Consider the following 19,568-nt stretch of genomic DNA (forward strand, 5'->3'; position numbering starts at 1 on the left):
AAAATACTCCTGGACACACAACTGCTCATAATGCTACTCACTGTGTGCTCAGCTTGCCAAGACAGACTCAGTCTGGCCTCAATGGTGGTATTGGCACCTGCGTTCGAAAATATACAGCCAATATCAATGGTTCATCACCCACTCGCTGGCACTGCTTCACACATCCAGTTTGTTCAACTTGGAGTCTGAAAATACCTCAAACATAAATAGTTGACCTTAGTTTAGAGCTGTATGTATATACAGTAGACACAGGAAGGTGGAGTACCACACCTCTGTCACCCCAGACACAGTCATGGTTCGGGGTCGTCGTTAAGGCAACACGGAACCGTGTAGAAAACCTTGAATGAAGCAGCTGTCTGTTATTTCAATGTTCCGTGAGATCACCAAATAAAAACAGGTATTTTGCGATTACGGACGAGAGTGGACAGGTTCTGGAGAAGTCGATCAAGACAAAGCTTTACTCCTCTGAGGTCACCGTCATTTGCAGTCACACATTTGGGTGGGTGTGTGTGTGTGTGTGTTGCATAGACCGTTTGAGCAGATGAATGATGAAAGGCTTGGCCTGTGCTAGACAGCTTGAATGGGGCTAGTGAGGAAGTCCTCTGTGCTGCTCTAGACAGCTTGAATGGGGCTAGTGAGGAAGTCCTCTGTGCTGCTCTAGACAGCTTGAATGGGGCTAGTGGGGAAGTCCCCTGTGCTGCTCTAGACAGCTTGAATGGGGCTAGTGGGGAAGTCCTCTGTGCTGCTCTAGACAGCTTGAATGGGGCTAGTGGGGAAGTCCTCTGTGCTGCTCTAGACAGCTTGAATGGGGCTAGTGGGGAAGTCCTCTGTGCTGCTCTAGACAGCTTGAATGGGGCTAGTGGGGAAGTCCCCTGTGCTGCTCTAGATAGCTTGAATGGGGCTAGTAGGGAAGTCCCCTGTGCTGCTCTAGACAGCTTGAATGGGGCTAGTAGGGAAGTCCCCTGTGCTGCTCTAGACAGCTTGAATGGGGCTAGTAGGGAAGTCCCCTGTGCTGCTCTAGACAGCTTGAATGGGGCTAGTAGGGAAGTCCCCTGTGCTGCTCTAGACAGCTTGAATGGGGCTAGTAGGGAAGTCCCCTGTGCTGCTCTAGACAGCTTGAATGGGACGCTAACCATTCAATGATTTTATTTATAAAATCATTGTCTTGATAACAAGGACGAACACTCCCCCACACGCATACACACACAAGCTTCAACACACACCCTGGTCCACGTTTGCCCGCTCACCGACCTTGTCTTCAGTATTTGCTCTGATGATATCATTGAATGTGTTTCTGGGGGAAGGAGGGGCGGGATGTCGGACAGTCAGTGTGTTTGTGTGTGCTAGGGAGAAAGTAAAAGTTTCATCATGTAACCTGAAAGGAAAGTGTTGGTACTGAATGTATTGTCATGCATTTCCAGGAATGGTTTCAGTCAATAAGACACAGAGAGGAAACCTGTTGGCTCTCATAGTCCCCCGATGAGGTGGTGGTGGCGGGGGAGTCTGAATGAACAAGGGGGAGGGAGGCCAGAGGGTTGTTGGCATGACTGACCCCCTCCTGCCACCATCTCCCTCTCCCTGACTGCCTCGGAAACAGTGAGCTCAGGAGAATGGAATCTTATCTCTGCAAAAATGCACTTTGGAATTCCTTGCCAGTGAATGCAAAACGTCAGCTCCGTGTGTGTGTGTGTGTGTGTGTGTGTGTGTGTGTGTGTGTGTGTGTGTGTGTGTGTGTGTGTGTGTGTGTGTGTGTGTGTGTGTGTGTGTGTGTGTGTGTGTGTGTGTGTGTGTGTGTGTGTGTGTGTGTGTGTGTGTGTGTGTACACATATGTTGTGTGGTTTGTGTGCACGAGAGTCTGTGCGTGTGTGTTTGTTTTGTGGTCCATGACTTAACCCAATTGTATAATGTGAACTGTAAATGAAAGTCTTCCTCTGTGTTCCTCCTCGTCCCTCACACTGCAGTCCACTCTCTGACAAGATCAAATTGTATTACCCAGCACGCTACACTCACAAATCATCCATTCCACTTTTTTTTTCGCAGTGTCATTCCTTCAGAGGCCAAACTAGTATAATTTGTTCTTAACCTTCTAATGGCAACTGCATGCACTTCGAATTATCTTTCCTTCAAATGTTTAAAGGTCAATCCTGCAGCAACAGGAAATGTGAATTATTATGTGGAATATAATTAATGGACATTTTTTTGTTGGAGTTGACATTTTTAAAGTGGAAATTACAAACTTTAGAAGCCTTTTTAAACCTTGAATACACTACACGTTTGCATTTCCTGCTGTTTTGGAAAATTCTCAGCAACAAAAGAGTGATCAAATTAAGATCCACATCTGTAAGTAAAAAATGTCTGTTTTCAATGGAATGTTTTCATCCAATATTGCTACAAAATGACCAGTGCACAGTTAAGCAATAAGGCCCAAGGAGGTGTGGTATATGGCCAATATACCAAGGCTAAGGGCTGTTCTTATGCATGACGCATGATGGATACAGCCCTTATCCGTGGTATATTGGCCATATACCACAAACCCCCTAGGTGCCTTATTGCATGTAAAAATACATGTTTTGTCATACTTGTGGTATACGGTCTGATATACCACGGCTTTCAGCCAATCAGCATTCAGGGCTCGAACCACCCAGTTTATAATAGGCTTTATAGCACACCATTGGCTACCTTATATACTTACATAGTGACGTCAAAGAACGTGTGTCATGCACCATGTGTGTGCAGTTCTAACTGAGTTGAATGAGGAGGTTACCTGAGCAAACAGATGTTTAGTTGGGCACAGATAAGGAGTGCGGTTTGGACCACTCATTTGGAACTTTATCGCAGCTATAAAGTGGCTCGTAAATTCTCCCGTTATCGCCAGAGAAGCAGTTACGCTCCAGCTGAACACCAGTTCAGCTGTCTGTGTTATTGCTGAGGCCAAGGATCACGCCATCGTCTATAGAGCTGTACTGCTCTTCTCCCCACCTCACTTCCTGATTTTACGCCCAGGCTATGCTCTTTTCAGTCCCACCTGACTCTACAATCCATCATCTTTAATTCAGCGATTAATTGAGCAGTAACATGGATGCGATGTCTCTGGATGGTTGTCAGCCGTGTTGAAGTTCAATGAATCAAACCACAACAAAATTAGGCCCTTGTGTGTAAGGTCTATTTCTTAGTTGACTTTTCCCATTTCAGACACACCAAGGGACAACAATGTTCATACAATACAGTATTTGTACATTAAGTGTGTGTGCTGAACGCTAAAATACGCGATGATGATGATATAGGTAACAACTTCAAGTGAAGGGTACAGAGGGATTAAGGGCCCTCGTCTCTGTCCCCTCGTCTCTGTCCCCTCTCCTCCAGATGTGACTCCAGTCAGGGTAGTGGACAGGAAAAGGATTGAGAAATGGTTGGGGGGGGGGACTCCGGTCGGCTTGTTAAGAGAGCGGCGAGGTATTACTTTAAAAGCTCCTCCACCCCCGTCGGAATGTGGAGGGGGACGTGGGACAGCGGACGTCTTTTCCAGAGGATGGGAAACCTGGAGGAAGAAGTGGAGTTACCACTGCTCTTGTGATGAAGGGTCCTTGCAGTAGCCTACTCTGACTGAAGGGTCCATATGTAGCAGATGGGAGTCTGTGAAACTCACTCCTCAGCCTGAACTATCCCCACTTGCGCTGCCGAATAGCTAGCTTTTCGGTGGCGTAATTGGGTAAGACGCTTACGGGCGGTGGTCACGTGTTTGCAAGGCAGAGGTACTGGGTTTGAGCCTCGGTAAGAGCTGAATCAGGAGGAAATGGTACTCGCTAAGCAAGCAAGGTGACGTCCTTTACACATACATTAGCCTACTCACTGAAGGGTCCATACTGTAGCCTACTCACTGAAGGGTCCATACTGTAGCCTACTCACTGAAGGGTCCATACTGTAGCCTACTCACTGAAGGGTCCATACTGTAGCCTACTCACTGAAGGGTCCATACTGTAGCCTACTCACTGAAGGGTCCATACATTAGCCTACTCACTGAAGGGTCCATACTGTAGCCTACTCACTGAAGGGTCCATACTGTAGCCTACTCACTGAAGGGTCCATACTGTAGCCTACTCACTGAAGGGTCCATACTGTAGCCTACTCACTGAAGGGTCCATACTGTAGCCTACTCACTGAAGGGTCCATACTGTAGCCTACTCACTGAAGGGTCCATACTGTAGCCTACTCACTGACAGACTGGACAGGATAATGTTATGGTCACACCAGTGGCCTCCTATTTGGTTAGAATGTCCTCACGAATCCATAGGTACAATGAAAAATACTGTACATCATGATCAAAGCAAATACTGCTGTGAAATACACTGTAAATAATTGCAGTGTAATTGTTCAGATGACACAGATAACGTTAGATAACTGTCCTGTAAATTGTCTGAGCCCACAGATGGGAAGGCGTGTGTGTTGTCCCTCTGGCCCAGGGTAATTCATCAGACTGGGTGAATTGATGGGAGTTGGGGTTGTGTGTGTGTGTTTGGGAGGGGGAGGGGCAGAGGGACGGGAAATAAAGTGATTCTCCAGATGAAATCTAATATGTGAGACGATACATCCTAAAGAGACGTTTCCTCATAGCCCTGCCCGATGAATACCAATTCGGTGGCCGCCGCTGGAAGGACGATTGCACCTTGCTTGAACAATGCAGTAGAGAATTACAATGTGCCTTTTTTTTTTTTGGCTCGTTCCATCCAATCACATCCCCCAAATTGTAGTGACTTTATCCTCCCCTATGAGTCATCCATTCATGCCTTGGTCTGGTAAGAGAATATGTTTGGTCTTATTCAGTAACATACTCATGAATTGATAATGGAGATTGTATTGTCTGTGAACATGTCAGCATGTTAGCTGATAATGAAAATGGTGTCAATGAAAATCAGTGGGTGAGTTTGTGAAAGTAATAATGGAAAATAAAATAATTAGCCAGTCCACCCTGACCTTATCTCTAACTGTGTGTGTGTGTGTGTGTGTGTGTGTGTGTGTGTGTGTGTGTGTGTGTGTGTGTGTGTGTGTGTGTGTGTGTGTGTGTGTGTGTGTGTGTGTGTGTGTGTGTGTGTGATGGTAGTGGGAGTGGTCTGACTTAGTGACATCACGATCAGGGAGGATCCAAATGTCCAGGAAAGTCAATTAGAGTTAAACTGAGTTTACCAGCTGGACTCTCGGTATAGCATAAGAGAGAGGGAGAGGGAGAGAGAGGAAAAGGGGGAGGAGAGACAAATAGAGAATGAGAGACAGAGAAAGAGAGGAAGGGAGACACATTTAGGAAACTGAGGACAAGAGGGCATTTTTTGGGGGCCAGTTACAGAAAACTCTCTTTTTCTTGTGCAGGTCCATACAGTAGATATATTGCATGTCTATCTATCTCGCTGTGTCTGAGCAGAGGTGGAAGTGTCGGCGACAGAGAGAGGGAGTTGCCTGTTTGAAGAGGTCAGGCAGGCAGGGGAAAGCCGGTGGATATTTTTTAAGAGGCCGCTTATCTGAAACTGACAACAGGATGAGAGGGTGAGTGAGAAGGGAAAGCCCAGCAGTACAGGGGGAGAACCATGGAGAGTACAGCATCCTCATCCACAGCCCACTCACAGAGGAGACACAGACACAGGCTAACCTAAGAGAGACAAACAGAGATAGAGAGAAAGAGGGGGGAAAGAAAGAGAGAGGAAGAGAGGTAAAGAGTTTGTCCATTCTGTCCAACGGAGAGGGAGCGAGAGACAACGGTTTGTAACACTGGAGCTCAAGGATAAACCATGGACTCTGCACACCTCCTACCACGCCTGGACGTGAGTATTGCGCACACACACACACTCTCTCTCACAACACACGCAAACACACACATATACATGTATGCCAAGCCAACTCTGCCTGGCCACGGGAACTTCACTGCTCAAACCATTAGCCACTCTAGGGAGAACAAACACATGCTCACATACACGCAGATGCTGGCATACTGTGTTGCTCGCAATCAAACGCTTATGAGCGCGGGTCCAAGAATAATGTGACCATTATGTTTTCAGGAGACCTAATGTAACTTACTGCTCTGTAGGAGTGTAAAGGCATTGAACTATTCCTCAGTGTTGATGGTAAACACAGCTTTCATGTGAACCAGTGTTGTTTTTGTCTTTTCCACCTCTGTGTCGACAGGACGTGCGAAGTATTTGATGTGTCTGCTGTCACGTGTCATGCATGTCACTGTTTCCACCAAAGCTTCTGCCTCCGCACGCCTCCTGTTAACTAAAACCCAGCCTCCCGGTGTCTGTCGCTTAACTCTCCGATCATCCGAACATAGCTCTGAGTGAAACGTGCGGACCACGGCGAGAAACGGCGTGAACACCGAGGCGTACAGTTGTGAATGTCCTAGTTGAAATAGATGAAGATATGTACAAGAGCTGGAAAGCTTCCAGTGACTTACAGTTCAGGTTGAAATAGATGGAGGTGAAAGGTGACCTGTTGATGTATGTGCTAGTTAGACTCTTTCATAGAATGTACCTGGGAATGAAAGTCCTGGCAGTGGTGACTACTATACTGTAAATTGTGTCTAAATCTGGCTAAATGTCTTTCCTAGGGTACAGGTAGCTAACGTTCCAAATCAAATGTCATTTGTCACACGCTTTGTAGACAACAGGTGTAGACTAACAGTGAAATGCTTACTTACGGGCCCTTTTTTAACAATGCAGAGTTAAAGATTAACATATAAGAAAAAAGAAAAAAGAATCGAAATAGTGAGATGAGGAATAAAACACACTGAATAACGAATAAAAATAACATGGGTATATGCAGTGGGCTGCCAGTACTGATTCGATGTGTAGGGGTACGAGGTAATTGAGGTAGATATGTACATATAGGTAGGGGTAAAGTGACTAGGCAACAGGATAGATAGACAGTAGTAGCAGCATATATGGTGAGTGTGAGAGTGTGTGTGTGTGTGTGTGTGTGGCGTCAGTATGCAGGTGTGCGCGTCTTATATGTGTGTGGGCGTCTGTAGCGTGTATGTCAAATCAAATTTTATTGGTCACATACACATATTTAGCAGATGTTACTGCTGGTGTAGCAAAATGCTTCTATATGTGTTGGGGTGTATGTATGTGTGTGGGTAGAGTCCAGTGTGGGAACATAGTCAGTGCACGAGAGCTAGTGCAAAAAAGGGTCAGTGCAGGTAGTCCGGGTAACCATTTCTTTAGCAGGTCTTATGGCTTGGGGGTAGAAGCTGTTCAGGGTTCTGTTGGTTCCAGACTGGTACTGCTTGCCATGAGGTAGCAGAGAGAACAGTCTATGGCTTGGGTGGCTGGAGTCTTTGACAATTTTTTGGGCCTTCCTCTGACACTGCCTGGTAAAGAGGTGCTGGATGGCAGGGAGCTCGGCCCAAGTGATGTACTGGGCCGTACACACCACCCTCTGTAGGGTCTTGCGGTCAGGTACCTTGCAGTTTCTAGCGATGTTGTGAGAGTGTTGGTTGATTCCCCAGTAGCTGGAAAGTGTCATCTCAACCCTGGCAGCAGACATTGCATTTGTGTGTGTGTGTGTGTGTGTGTGTGTGTGTGTGTGTGTGTGTGTGTGTGTGTGTGTGTGTGTGTGTGTGTGTGTGTGTGTGTGTGTGTGTGTGTGTGTGTGTGTGTGTGTGTGTGTGTGTGTGTGTGTCCAAGCATTTGACCTTTTTTGCGATTGTACGTGTGTGTGTGTGTGTGTGTCCAAGCATTTGACCTTTTTTGCGATTGTACGTGTGTGTGTGTGTGTGATGCATGTGCAGCGCTATGCATGAAAACATTCTAATCGATTGGCTTCTGTCCATCATATGCATTCATATACACACACATATTTGTCCCTCTTGGCTTGTATTTCCATGTACGTGTTTGCACTCTGCCTGCGTGGTGCATACGAGTGGAGCCGTGCATCGTGGGCAGTAATTACCATAAAGGTTTGTTGAGGAAGGCGCGCGGCGGGCTGGAGTCTGGGCTGCCATTAACCTCTTAATCGCCCCCCAGCTGGGATCAATTATAATACACACTAATAAAACCGCACAGCAGGCAACCAGGAATGTTATTCTAATGATTTCAACTGTCATGCTTCGAAAGATGTCACTCTTACCTCCTAGTTTCAGCCTGATACATCAAATCATAAAGCGGTGTGTGCGGTAGAGAGATCCGCCGCGTGTTAGCGACGGATAGAGAAGAGTGAGGATCATTCCGGATGCATTAGGTGTAGGTTTCAGGTGATTTTGAGAATGGTCCACAGAGATGCGGGTTGAGCAAGTTTGAAAAAACAACATTCTTGGGATGTGTGTTTGTGAGCTTGTACAAAAGCTGAGGAACATAAGCACATCCAGGTACTTTCCTCAGGTGCTGGAGTTGTAGGCCAACTCATGGAAAACAGAGAGGGAAATGCCGTACACTGCTGCTCATGCTCCCAGGTGATATTTATTTACAACGTTTCGACCCTTAGGTCTTCATCAGGCATCCATATCCCAGGTGGGGGAGGAAGGTCCTATATATAGTGGCAGTACTTAGTGACATCACTTCAATATTCAATTAGGGGGGAAAACAAACACAATCATTTGGACATTTTGAAACTATAAAAACGGTTTCAATTCAAAATCCTGGTCAAGTCCAAGAGGAGACAGTGTGTCGAGCCTGTGGATCCAGGCCATGAGCAGCAGTGTGTTTGTGAGTATAAGATTTCCAAGACGTACAGTAATTATGACATGGGCAGAGAGTCTATGTGTGTACGTGTGTGTTAGAAAGCGAGGGAGGGAGTGAGGGAGGGAGAGAAGGAATCTGGGAAAAAGAAACACGGGAAGAACAACAGGAAGGGAAAGTGGAGGGACCAGGCGTAACACGAAGACAGCGGCCGCGGATAAATCAGCCGACTGCGGTGACACTGGGCCCTCTCGCCCGGCAACACTCAGCAGCACTCGTCCGCAAAAACACCATTCATTTCGAGGGCTTAGGAAAAAGACCAACACAAGAGAGAGAGGGGTAGATAAATAAAGATAGGGAGAGAAAGAAAAATAGAGATTGGGAAAGAGAGAAACATGCAGATAAAGAAGAATGGGGAGAAAGGGGGGGGCAGGGAACACAGGGGGGGGGGGGGGGGGGAGAGACAAGGACAAGTGGTGATAGAGAGAGAAGAGGGATATATCTCTGTATATCTTCCCTTCTCTCTCTTTAACTCTGTGTATCTTCTTCTCTATCTTTGACTCTGTCTCTATTTTCTAAATCTGTCTTTCCTCTGCCCCCCATAGAAGAAATACAGAGGATAGATTTGAAAGAAATGGAGAGGAACTAAGAGAGAATGAGGGGGACAGAAACAGAAAGGAAGGGATGGACGCAGAGACAAATTAAGGAGATAAAGAGGGACTAAGAAAAGGAGAGACTAAAAGAGAGAGAGGGAAATAGATATACTTATGTTGGTCTGTTTTGGTCTGTGAGTTCAGAGGAACAGCGGGCAGACCGCCCTGCCTGATTACCGCCCATCCCTCGTCTGCGTGTGCCTGGGGTCACGCTACCGTCTGCTCTGGGTCAGACACCATCTAATATGTCTGAGAGCACCACCTCCCCCGGAAGACTTGATTAGTCCCATTTCAGCGGAGGGAGAGAGCGGGGGATGAAGGGAAAGCAATCGCATGGATGTTACCGTCCAGGATGAATGGAGAGGGGGGCGGGTCGACGGAGAGGATGGCAGATAAAGAGGCCAAATTAAGTTTAGGAGCTTTTCTCCCAGTTTAGATTAGCTGGAGAAACACAGGGAGATGGGTGGACGTACTCTCGATGGATGTACGGCAGGGTGTCCTCTGACTCCCCCCTTCCCAACTTCTGAAACTAACCTTTGAACCTTCATTAAGGGGGTGGGGGGAGGGAGGGGGTATCCTTCATCTAGTTGACGAGCCATAGGACGCCATGGGAAAGGGTGTACAGTTGTGGCTCTCTAATCATCCTCTAATTCTCCCGTAGTGTTGCCTCAGGTGGAGAAGCATGGGGTGGAGAGACATTACTTGGGGTGGGGCCCGACTGAGTTAATGGGTAGTGAACAGAGTCCCACGCTCACAGCTTATTTTCCCAGGGTATTGCTGTGTCTGTTCTCTCTCACACACACACACACGCACACACACAAACACACCCTGTGACCTCCTTGTAAACCTTACTCTGACACTATGGCATGATTATCTGTGATTATGGCGTAGTTATGTGTTCGTTGTGCCATAAACGCCTCAGTTATCCTGCTATGTTGGACTTAATCAATTCTCAGCTCAGTACAGTGATGCGATAGGCAGGGAGGGATAAGATAAGATTGAGAGCTTCGCTCTAGTCCGTAGGGAAAAGCAGGACGTTGAGTTCTATTTCGTTTACATTCATTGAGACGTATCTTTTCTTCTTAGAATAATGATGACATCTCTCATTTCTTTAGTTGTAGGATGATGGTAAAGCAGACAGGTTGGGAGAAGAGAAGTCATGGCCCAGCCCAAGTCTCAGTCTCTACACGAGCCTACTAGCTTTGAATGCTTTGAACCAAATCTAGGGTCAGCTCACCCTCTTGCTAAGGGCAAACTGACCTTCTAGTTAAGTGTCCAGGACCAACTTCATCCTACTTTGAACAATAGACAGGTCAGACACCCCTACCCTGACCCCTGACCTCCTGACTCCAGAGGGCACAAGGCCATTAAGGCCTATAGTTTCTAATTAGTCACTCAATCATTAACACCTGTACTACAGAGACATGGGGTGGTAACCCGGCTGGCTGGGGCATTAATGCTATGACCTCCAGCACTGGGCCTTTTCCCGCGCAGCAGACAGGCCAGTTAGCAACTATGGTCTCAAGTATTTGGTTGAAGCTACTGTATAGGTCCATTCAGCAAATACGCTCTGGAGAGTAAATCAGAGCAATAGAGATATAAAGTACAGTAGCTACACTAGTTATTATTCTCCATTAAAGTCAAACTAACTTTAGCTAATTTATGGTCTTAGCAGTACTACTATTAAAGGTCTCCTAAATCACACAGACACACAGACACACACACACACTGAATATAGTCTCTGCTTAATCACTCGTATCCCCTTGTGCTTGAGTTTCCTAGGAGACGGGGCCTTGGCAACACGTAGCAATAAATTAACATGAAGGAAAACAAAGTGGTGCTGTTTTTACAGCCATGTGTATCCGGCAAACAACTTCACATGGACTCCAGCAGTACATTTCTTGATGTCGCACCAGCATAATGTCCTAATAGCCTGACGAGCAGTGTGTGAATTACGGGGGGGGGGGGCTTCGGGGGGTTTCTAATTGAGCCATTCTCCTAATGGTTTAAAATGCAAGTTTGTACTGCTACAGTGGTGAATAGGAAAATATCAAAAGCTTATTCCAAATTAAACAAACACCCCCACCTCTCTCTCATGGTTTAAGGCCAGTGACAGTTGACCTCGCGTTAAGACCCAGATGCAGACAGTTCAAAGTAACAAAAGTTTTTTACAAAAACAGGGGGCAGGCAAACGACAGGTCAAGGGCAGGAAGAGGTCAGTAATCCAGAGCAGAGTCCAAAAGGTACAGAATGGCAGGCAGGCTCAGGGTCAGGGCAGGCAGAGGTCAGTAATCCAGGGCAGTGTCACAAGGTACAGAATGGCAGGCTCAGGTCAGGGAAAATGGTCAAAACTGGGAAAACTAGAAAACAGGGACTAGAGAGAAAAACAGGAGTACGTGAAAAACGCTGGTAGGCTTGAGGAGACAAGACGAACTGGCAACAGACAAACAGAAAACACAGGTATGAATGCACAGTGGCTAATGGGAGACACCTGGAGGGGGGTGGAGACAAGCACAAAGACAGGTGAACCAGATCAGGGTGTGACGGCATCTATTCATTCAGGCTACAAGAGTTTAGTACTAATGACAATCGCCCAATGTCATAAAACGGTTTGATCTTTTGTAACAGATGTCTCTTTCCATTCGTCAAATGGGAGATGCAAAGTGCACTGTCTGGATGCTAGAATTATTTTGTCAGTGGATGAACATGTGCAGGTAGCCTACATTTTTAAGTGATCTGTTTGACAATCGGATGAAAACATCATGACTGGTTGTGTTCAAGCCACATTAAAGGTAATACATGTTTATTGTGACAGACTTAAGCGTTCCGTTTCCTCTTCTCCCCGAAAATAAACCCTAACTTAACTCCTCTCCTCACCTTCTCCTCCCCCTCATCTAGATCCACCATGTTCCCTGCTAAACTCTTGGTCCTGATGGTCCTGCTGCTACCTCAAGCCTCGTCTGGTCGCCAGGGCTTTGCCACCGAGCCCGATGGCAGTGTGCCGTCGTTGTCACCGTCATCGCCCACCCCCCTGGAGCCCAGCCTGGCCCAGACCATCCAGAACCTATTGCTGAGCCGCCTGGGCCTGCAGTCCCACCCCAACCCCCGGCCAGGTGCGCCCATCCCCCAGTACATACTGGACCTCTATCGCTTCCACGCCCAGCAGTACCACCTAGTCCAGGATCCACACTTCAGATTCCCCAGCCAGCATGTCCGGGAGGCCAACACCGTACGCAGCTTCCACCACACAGGTAACAATACACACAGGCCCATATCCCCAAAGCACCTCAGAGTAAGAGTGCTGATCTAGGATTAGTTTAGCCTTTTAGATTATAACGAATAAGATCATATGGACAGATCCTAGATTAGCCCTCCTAATCTGAGCCAGTTTGTGGATAGTTTGTAAAGCTGTTCTACCTTGTCCTGCCACCGTTTGGTATCAGTTCCACAATACGTTTTTAATGGACACTGTTCTACACATTCCATTTGTAGTTTCAGTCCGGGTTAGATGGCATTGATGACGACAGCGCTGTGATTCCCAGTCTCTTTCTGTTATGACTCTGTTATGACTCTGTTATGGCAGTTAGTAGGCTCCAAATCCAGACCATCTATTTTCCATTTGATAACATAGATGTTTCCATAACAGTCACAAGCTAACCAGCAACAAGTGGAGGTCCTATTCTGATGCTAGTGTGTGCAAAGAAAAGCTTATCTAACTGTTTATGGCACTGAATGTGTCTGACCTTTAAAGTTAAGGGTTGACAGGTCAATTTACATTGTATTTGACATTGTGAGATTACAATGTTTGATTTAGAAAATCCTACAAGAGAGACCTCCAAGGAACTGTGGAGGACATCAATTTTGTTTTACAAATTGAACCTTCTTCTTTGACCTATCTTAACCTCTCTCTCTTTCTCGCTCTCTTGCTCTCTCCCTCCCTCCCTCCTCAGAGTCTACCAGCTCCTCACTCCCCCTTGAAAAGAGGCTGACCACCGCGAGCAACAACAAGGTCCCCATCTCCTTCAACGTGTCCTCCATCCCCCAGGATGAACGTGTGGTTTCTGCCGAGCTGCGTTTCTTCCGGGGTGGTGGGGCTAGCCTAGGCCCCGGGGCCCACAAGGTCAGCCTGTTCCTCGATGGAGGCACTGGGGACTCTGAGTCTGAGCCCACTCTGCTGGAGTCACGGCTCCTCACAGGGGCCCCCAGCACCAAGCCAGCTGACTCCTGGGAGGCCTTCAGCCTCAGCACTGAACTCTTCGTAGGAGCCCACGCTTGGACCGGCAGCCTGGCCTTCCTCCTGGAGGTGACCCCTCTGGGTAACACCACCCTCCTCACCCCCCCTGACCATGATGCTCTACCACTCTCCACTGGGGAGGAAGGACGCAGAGAGGGACACCTGAGGGTGCGCAGGTCTCTGGGACAGGACGAGCACAGTTGGGCACGGGAGAGACCCCTGCTGGTTACTTACAGCCATGACGGGCACGGGGAGCCACTAGCCGCCCATGGCCGGAGAACCTCCGACACTGCCCAGAGGATGAGGGAGAGGAAGCGGGCCAGAGAAAGGAGCAGGAGCAACAGCAGGGACCGGGAAAGGGACAGAGACAAGGACAGGGACTGGAGCGCCAGCCCTGGCTGGGGCGGCAGCTGGAACGAGGGTGGAAGGGTGAAGCGCAATGGTGGCCGCGTGGCGAAACTGAAGCGTCTGTCCCGCGCCCGCTGCCGCCGCCACCCGCTCTACGTGGACTTCAAAGACGTGGGCTGGAACAAGTGGATCGTGGCGCCTAGTGGCTACGACGCCTTCTTCTGCCTGGGGGAGTGCCGCTTCCCGCTCACCCACCACATGAACTCCTCCAGCCACGCCATGGTGCAGACGCTGGTGAACTCGGTGAACGGAGCCGTACCGCGGGCCTGCTGCGTGCCCACCGCCCTCAGCCCCATCGCTATGCTCTACCTGGATCCGCAGGACCGTGTGGTGCTCAAAAACTACCAGGACATGGTGGTGGAGGGCTGTGGATGCCGGTAACGGGAAACACAAAAGAGAGGGAGGGAGGAGAGCGAGGGAAGGAGAGACTGATGAGGTAGGGAAAGAGGGCAAGGACAGAATCCAGCCCAGCAGGACCATGTGAGACAAGAGTACCTGGACCTTCTGGTGGAGGGATGAAAATTCTAGTAGCGAGGGGGGGGCGGGGGGCAGGAGAGATAGATGAGGGAGGAAGGGAAGAGACAGGAATGTAGAACCCAATCCAGCAGGACCAAGTGGTTTCTAAGAAGTATAGGTGTTGGAGGGCCACAGCTGTCAGTAGTGGAAATAAAGAGAGGATAGGGAGAGGGAGAGAGGAAAACCAGAGACAGAGGAGCCCCCTTAGAACACAGCGCAGCGCTTCAGAACTACCACATAGTGAGAGAGAAAAGAGAGGGAGAGGAACACGAAGCAGTCTTCCACATCCCAGTAGGGGGTAGAGGATGCTGCTGACAGAAGAAGAGAGGAACGACAGCCAGGAGTAAAGGAGAGAATCCTCCCATTAGCCCCACCTCTTCTCCGTCTATAGAACCCCTGGGCTTGTTCAATGCTTACTCGCCAGCCCTCTACGTGTCTGTAATGTGTCTGTGTCTCTCCGTGCTCAGTGTGTCGCTCACATCCTCATTGCAACATCAATCTGTAAAGGAGATGCACTCGACCAGTGGAGTGGAAGACCAAGGGGACTGGCAAGAGATAAAGATATCAGTGCCAGATTATACTATCTATACGGTGGACATATTATCAAGAGTGACGTATAGTACTGAGAAAGCTGTCATGTGGCCCATATGAGGGGGATGGAAACGTATAACCTTTGCATCAGTGACACCATCCTTAAACTAACTCATCTAACATATCTGGGCCAATGGACAGCTACTGATCTCTCATCGAGAGAGAGACATTGACGGACACTCCTCATAGACTGAATAGATGCGGACTTCTCAGACAGACACACAGACAGGCAAATTGTCCGCGCCAAGCATCCCGTCATGAGATATTTAAAACCGCAACAATAATACGGAGGAATTATTATGCTATTGTTTGAATGTACTACCATCATTATTATTTAAAAGATACATTTTTTTGTACATTTCCTTTGCAGAGATTAAGAAAAATTATGAAAACTGTTGTCATCAAAGTAATTCCATTACATCTAATTCCATTACATCTAACTTAAAAGTCACATTAGGTATTTAAATAGCAACCACATATTGTGTATTTTACCTTGAAAATATTTAAGATATCTGCTCTCTACAAAGCCACATCTACAGTACCGTAATACATCTAAAGCTGGAGCCTGCAGTCCTTATAGTAGCTTTCGTACAGCAAGTTATGGTGGCTTTCGGTGTACTACACATAATGGAGCAGTCATAAGCTTGAGAAATACCACATATCAAGGCTCTGTGTATTGCAATCCACTGAATCGTGTAACAACAACACAATGTCATCATCACCACAGGTGTCTTTTCTAGCAGAGTGCATGTTTTTAGAAAAAAGAACGGCTAATGTTAAAGCAGTTGATTTCCAGTGCCTTTCGGGGGCTTTGCAGGTGTTTTTGAGTATTTTAAGTATCTTTCCATTCGTTTGCTTTTCCCTCTATTTAAATGGAAGCATTTAAACAACAGTCTGTAAAATGTTTGACATTGTCTGAAGACACGAGACCTGTAATAAACAGAGACAAAGCAGCACCTCTGTCAGATGATTGAGTTTTTAAAATCGACCACGTTTCCTTGTTGCTGTTCCCTCTGCCAGTGTTCTGAGGACATATTGCTCTGAGCCTATGCACAAGGACAAGGGGAGAGCAGAGTGGGACTGTCAAATCCTCCCGTTGGTCGTACTCTTTCAATCACAAATTGCCTCATAGATTGACAATGGAGCTAACATTATCCATGATTAGAAAGGAGGAAGGAAGCCAATGCTCCCTTGGAGAACCCAGAACAAACCAGATTTGGCTATAGGCCAAGAGTACCTATATAGTCCCACTAACACACACAGGCCTGGGATAGACGGGCCTGAGGAGAATGCTATACGTGGGGTAGATCTCTTACTGGCAAAACCACTGCACCATCTTATCAATTCACACCCGGCCTGTGATGCAGCCCACATATGTTTCTGATCCCCAGATGTTACCCAGAGAGCTACTGAGCCTCTGAGCTTACAGCAGTCAGTGTGCTCGGCCACGGGTCATTCCTCACATTGTGAATGTGGGGGTCAAACCAACTCAACAGCTTTCTTGAACCCGCATTCCTGTGTGTTGAAAGGAACTACCCCCACCCCCCCCCCCCCCATCTCTCCTCCAGATGGATCGGCTCACTTCTTGTGAAGGATCGGGAGGTGAACAGTGTGAAACCCACAGCCGCGTTGCTCTATCCTAGGGAGGGGCGACCCTCCTCCCCTCCTGTCGCATGCTGGACGTGGTCCAGAGCTCGTCGGCTACAGCTGGAGCTGTCCAGATTCTTCTTACATATCGCCTCTCAACAGCTGTCAACAGCAGCACACTGCCACTGGGGCTCCTGTGTGTGTGTGTGTGCGTGCGTGCGTGTAAGTGCGTGTATCTGTCTGCCTGCGTGCGTGCGAGAGAGCATTTATGTGTTTGTATGTAGATGTGTTTAGATAAGAAGCGAAAACCATCTCATGAAATACACACAGCATGAGTCACCCATGCATGGGCAGGAAGATAACCTTTGCCCCATAGAGGGTCTGTATCCTCCCTAACTTCCCTAACTCCCCTCTAACCTATCCTTCCCCCAACTCATCCCTCCCTCACACATCTTCCCTCACCACCCAGCCCATCCCTCACCCACTGACCCATTCCTCATCCCACCCTCGCCTCTCTCCCCCTCCCAGCTCATTCGCTTATCACCCACCTCACCCCTTCCATTTTCTCGCATCCCTCCCCCCCCGTAACCCCTCCCTCACCCTCCTCTCCCAGATGCTGGATTATGACTGTGTTCAGGGTTTGGAGCAGGACTGGGGAGTGGAGACGGGATATGGCCAGCTTATCTTGTCAGGTGTGTAGGCTCTATGAGACTGGATAGCAGTGGCCTTGACCCAGTCAACCCTGTTGAACACCTTCCCTCAGCCCTGGGGGCTTCGAAACCCACCCGACCCACAGAGACAGGGACCCAGGGCTGCGGGGCTGCACCTACAACCAGGTGCCTGTGATGGACCCCAGACAGGCAGGGGATTACACATTTCTCACATTACATAGCCCTCTTTCTGACGTACAGATTTTAGCTGCATTCAGGGAAAAGTTTATGATAACCGCTTTACAGGAGCCGAGCCGTGTTCAACAGGCCCAGTGCAGTTCCAGCCACAAATGTATGGAATGTTCAGATAATACAGTTGTGATTATAACAGAATTTTACTATGGAACTCAAAGTCTGTGTTACATGCAGATGGAAGTGAGATTGGAACATTCAGTACTGCGTTACAGCATTAGTAGAATGTTCATGTGAACAGGGCCTAGGGATAGGCCCAGAGGTGCCTCCATGTTGGAGTGTGCAGTTCACGGAAATTAAGTTAAACCCAGGTTTGACACGCTCTCCGTCAACCTGCCAATCCAACCAGCCACACAGGCAGGGCCAAGGTAAGCCCAGAGCAGGCCCCATCCCTGGTGGACCCTACTAAGTGACAGGCTTTTCCCCATTCACCCTGGCATAGGGAAATAACCCCCACTGCCATCAGCTCCTCTATACTCCTGTCTGTCAACTTACTGTGTGTCAACTGCACAGCCCACCCACTGTCCACATCTGCCCCAACACACACACGTGCTCATACACCCACACAGACTCGCACAAGCACACACAAATTACCATGTTGGAAATCGCTCTGTGCCAACCTACGGCGGGATTCAATCCGAGCGCACTTTGTCGGCAACGCACGTTTTAAAGACGACGCTCCCACGTTTGTCGAAACCACATGTACGGGCTCAATCTGAAATTACCTTTAAATACCGCATTGTAAAAATCCACGATTGGATTAAATCCCGGCCCTAGACTTTCCACATTTAGGACCACAAGGCCCATAGCATGGTTTAGCATCAGAACCTGTCACGCTGGTATAAATGATTCGGGAGACAGGCGCAGGAATGCGTAATAGTGTTTTTTATTAAGCCCAAATTACGACGTGCCGTGTAAAGGCACGGGGACAAAGACCAAACAGACACGTAACAAAAACACAGGGTAGAAACCCAAAACAAAAGAGCGAGGAGTACCTCGAATAAATAACACACGTGCACAATGATTATCACACGGGACGAGACCCGTAATCATCTGCGCAATCCACAAGGACACGAAAGCCCAAAACACACAGCACAGGTACTCACACGCACCAACGGACATGGGAACAATAATCAACAGCACCATGGTGAACAAAGGGCACATATATGCAAATACAATCAGTGTATTTGACAGAACCAGTGGACTGACTAGTCTGGCTACATAATAGGTTGACGTTATCAAGTAAAAGCTCCTGGCTTGACTTCGCTTTCGAATAGTCCAAAATATGCTTCAGACTAGTTTAAAACTCTGTCGTAGGATAACATCAGTGATGTAGGTAAGAGCAGTACATGCTCCAAAGTGATGTATTTGTTCCAGGTCTGATTTCAATAAAACTCCCAACAGCAGTTCAGTGGGGTCACAAAGGTTTCCATGTACTATATCAAACCTGGTTTTCAGTCACGGATCACCCCACATGTAAAATATATGGTAGATATTCTGTTTCATAAGATAAAACCCTCCATAGCAGCTGTGGTCAAAGCCTCCCCAGCTAGCATATTTGGTTCCTTGGAAGTTGTGGAAACGAAGCCATAAGTTTCCTGACCGGTAAAACTGAATGTTTTTTTTTATATTCTGAGAATGGAAGTGAACATTTGTCCTGTTCTGGGAATGTGAATTTTTAGGTCGCAGAGAGGTTCTGAGAGCGTTTTATCCCGGTTCCTATAAAGTTTTCCTGAGAGGTTTTATTATCGTTCTGAGAATGGAAATGATAGTGGATTTGAAGGTAGTTAAATACCATTCTGAGAATGTTAATAACACTCATAGCTTAGGTTAACTGTTTTGAGCTCCAAGCAGAGATAGGACACATGGAAATGAATTTGCTTAGGCATTAATCACGCAAACACATTTCTTTTTTATTGTGGCACAGCGTCAATGAGATTCAAACCTATGACCTTCTGTCTTTTACTAATGGAATTAGTCCACAGCGCCACCAGGATGGAGCTAGCATGCCAGGTTT

At 47.7% G+C, this 19,568-nt stretch overlaps 1 protein-coding gene across 2 annotated transcripts; it reads left to right on the top strand.

Annotated features, from left to right (window-relative positions):
- Positions 1 to 5,196: 5,196 nt before the first annotated feature.
- LOC139549169 (bone morphogenetic protein 2-like) lies at positions 5,197 to 16,018 on the top strand. Of its 2 annotated transcripts, none has more exons than XM_071359329.1 (3): positions 5,197 to 5,810; positions 12,212 to 12,564; positions 13,264 to 16,018. In XM_071359329.1, exons 2-3 carry the CDS (start codon positions 12,219 to 12,221, stop codon positions 14,334 to 14,336), a joined length of 1,419 nt encoding a protein of 472 aa, XP_071215430.1. In that variant the 5' UTR covers positions 5,197 to 5,810; positions 12,212 to 12,218; the 3' UTR covers positions 14,337 to 16,018. The 2 variants fall into 2 exon arrangements, with proteins under 2 accessions (XP_071215430.1, XP_071215431.1); XM_071359330.1 differs by lacking the exon at positions 5,197 to 5,810 and adding an exon at positions 11,371 to 12,105.
- Positions 16,019 to 19,568: the final 3,550 nt, after the last annotated feature.

The sequence above is a fragment of the Salvelinus alpinus genome, chromosome 22 (assembly GCF_045679555.1).
Source record: "Salvelinus alpinus chromosome 22, SLU_Salpinus.1, whole genome shotgun sequence".
In the NCBI taxonomy this organism is placed as follows: domain Eukaryota; kingdom Metazoa; phylum Chordata; class Actinopteri; order Salmoniformes; family Salmonidae; genus Salvelinus; species Salvelinus alpinus.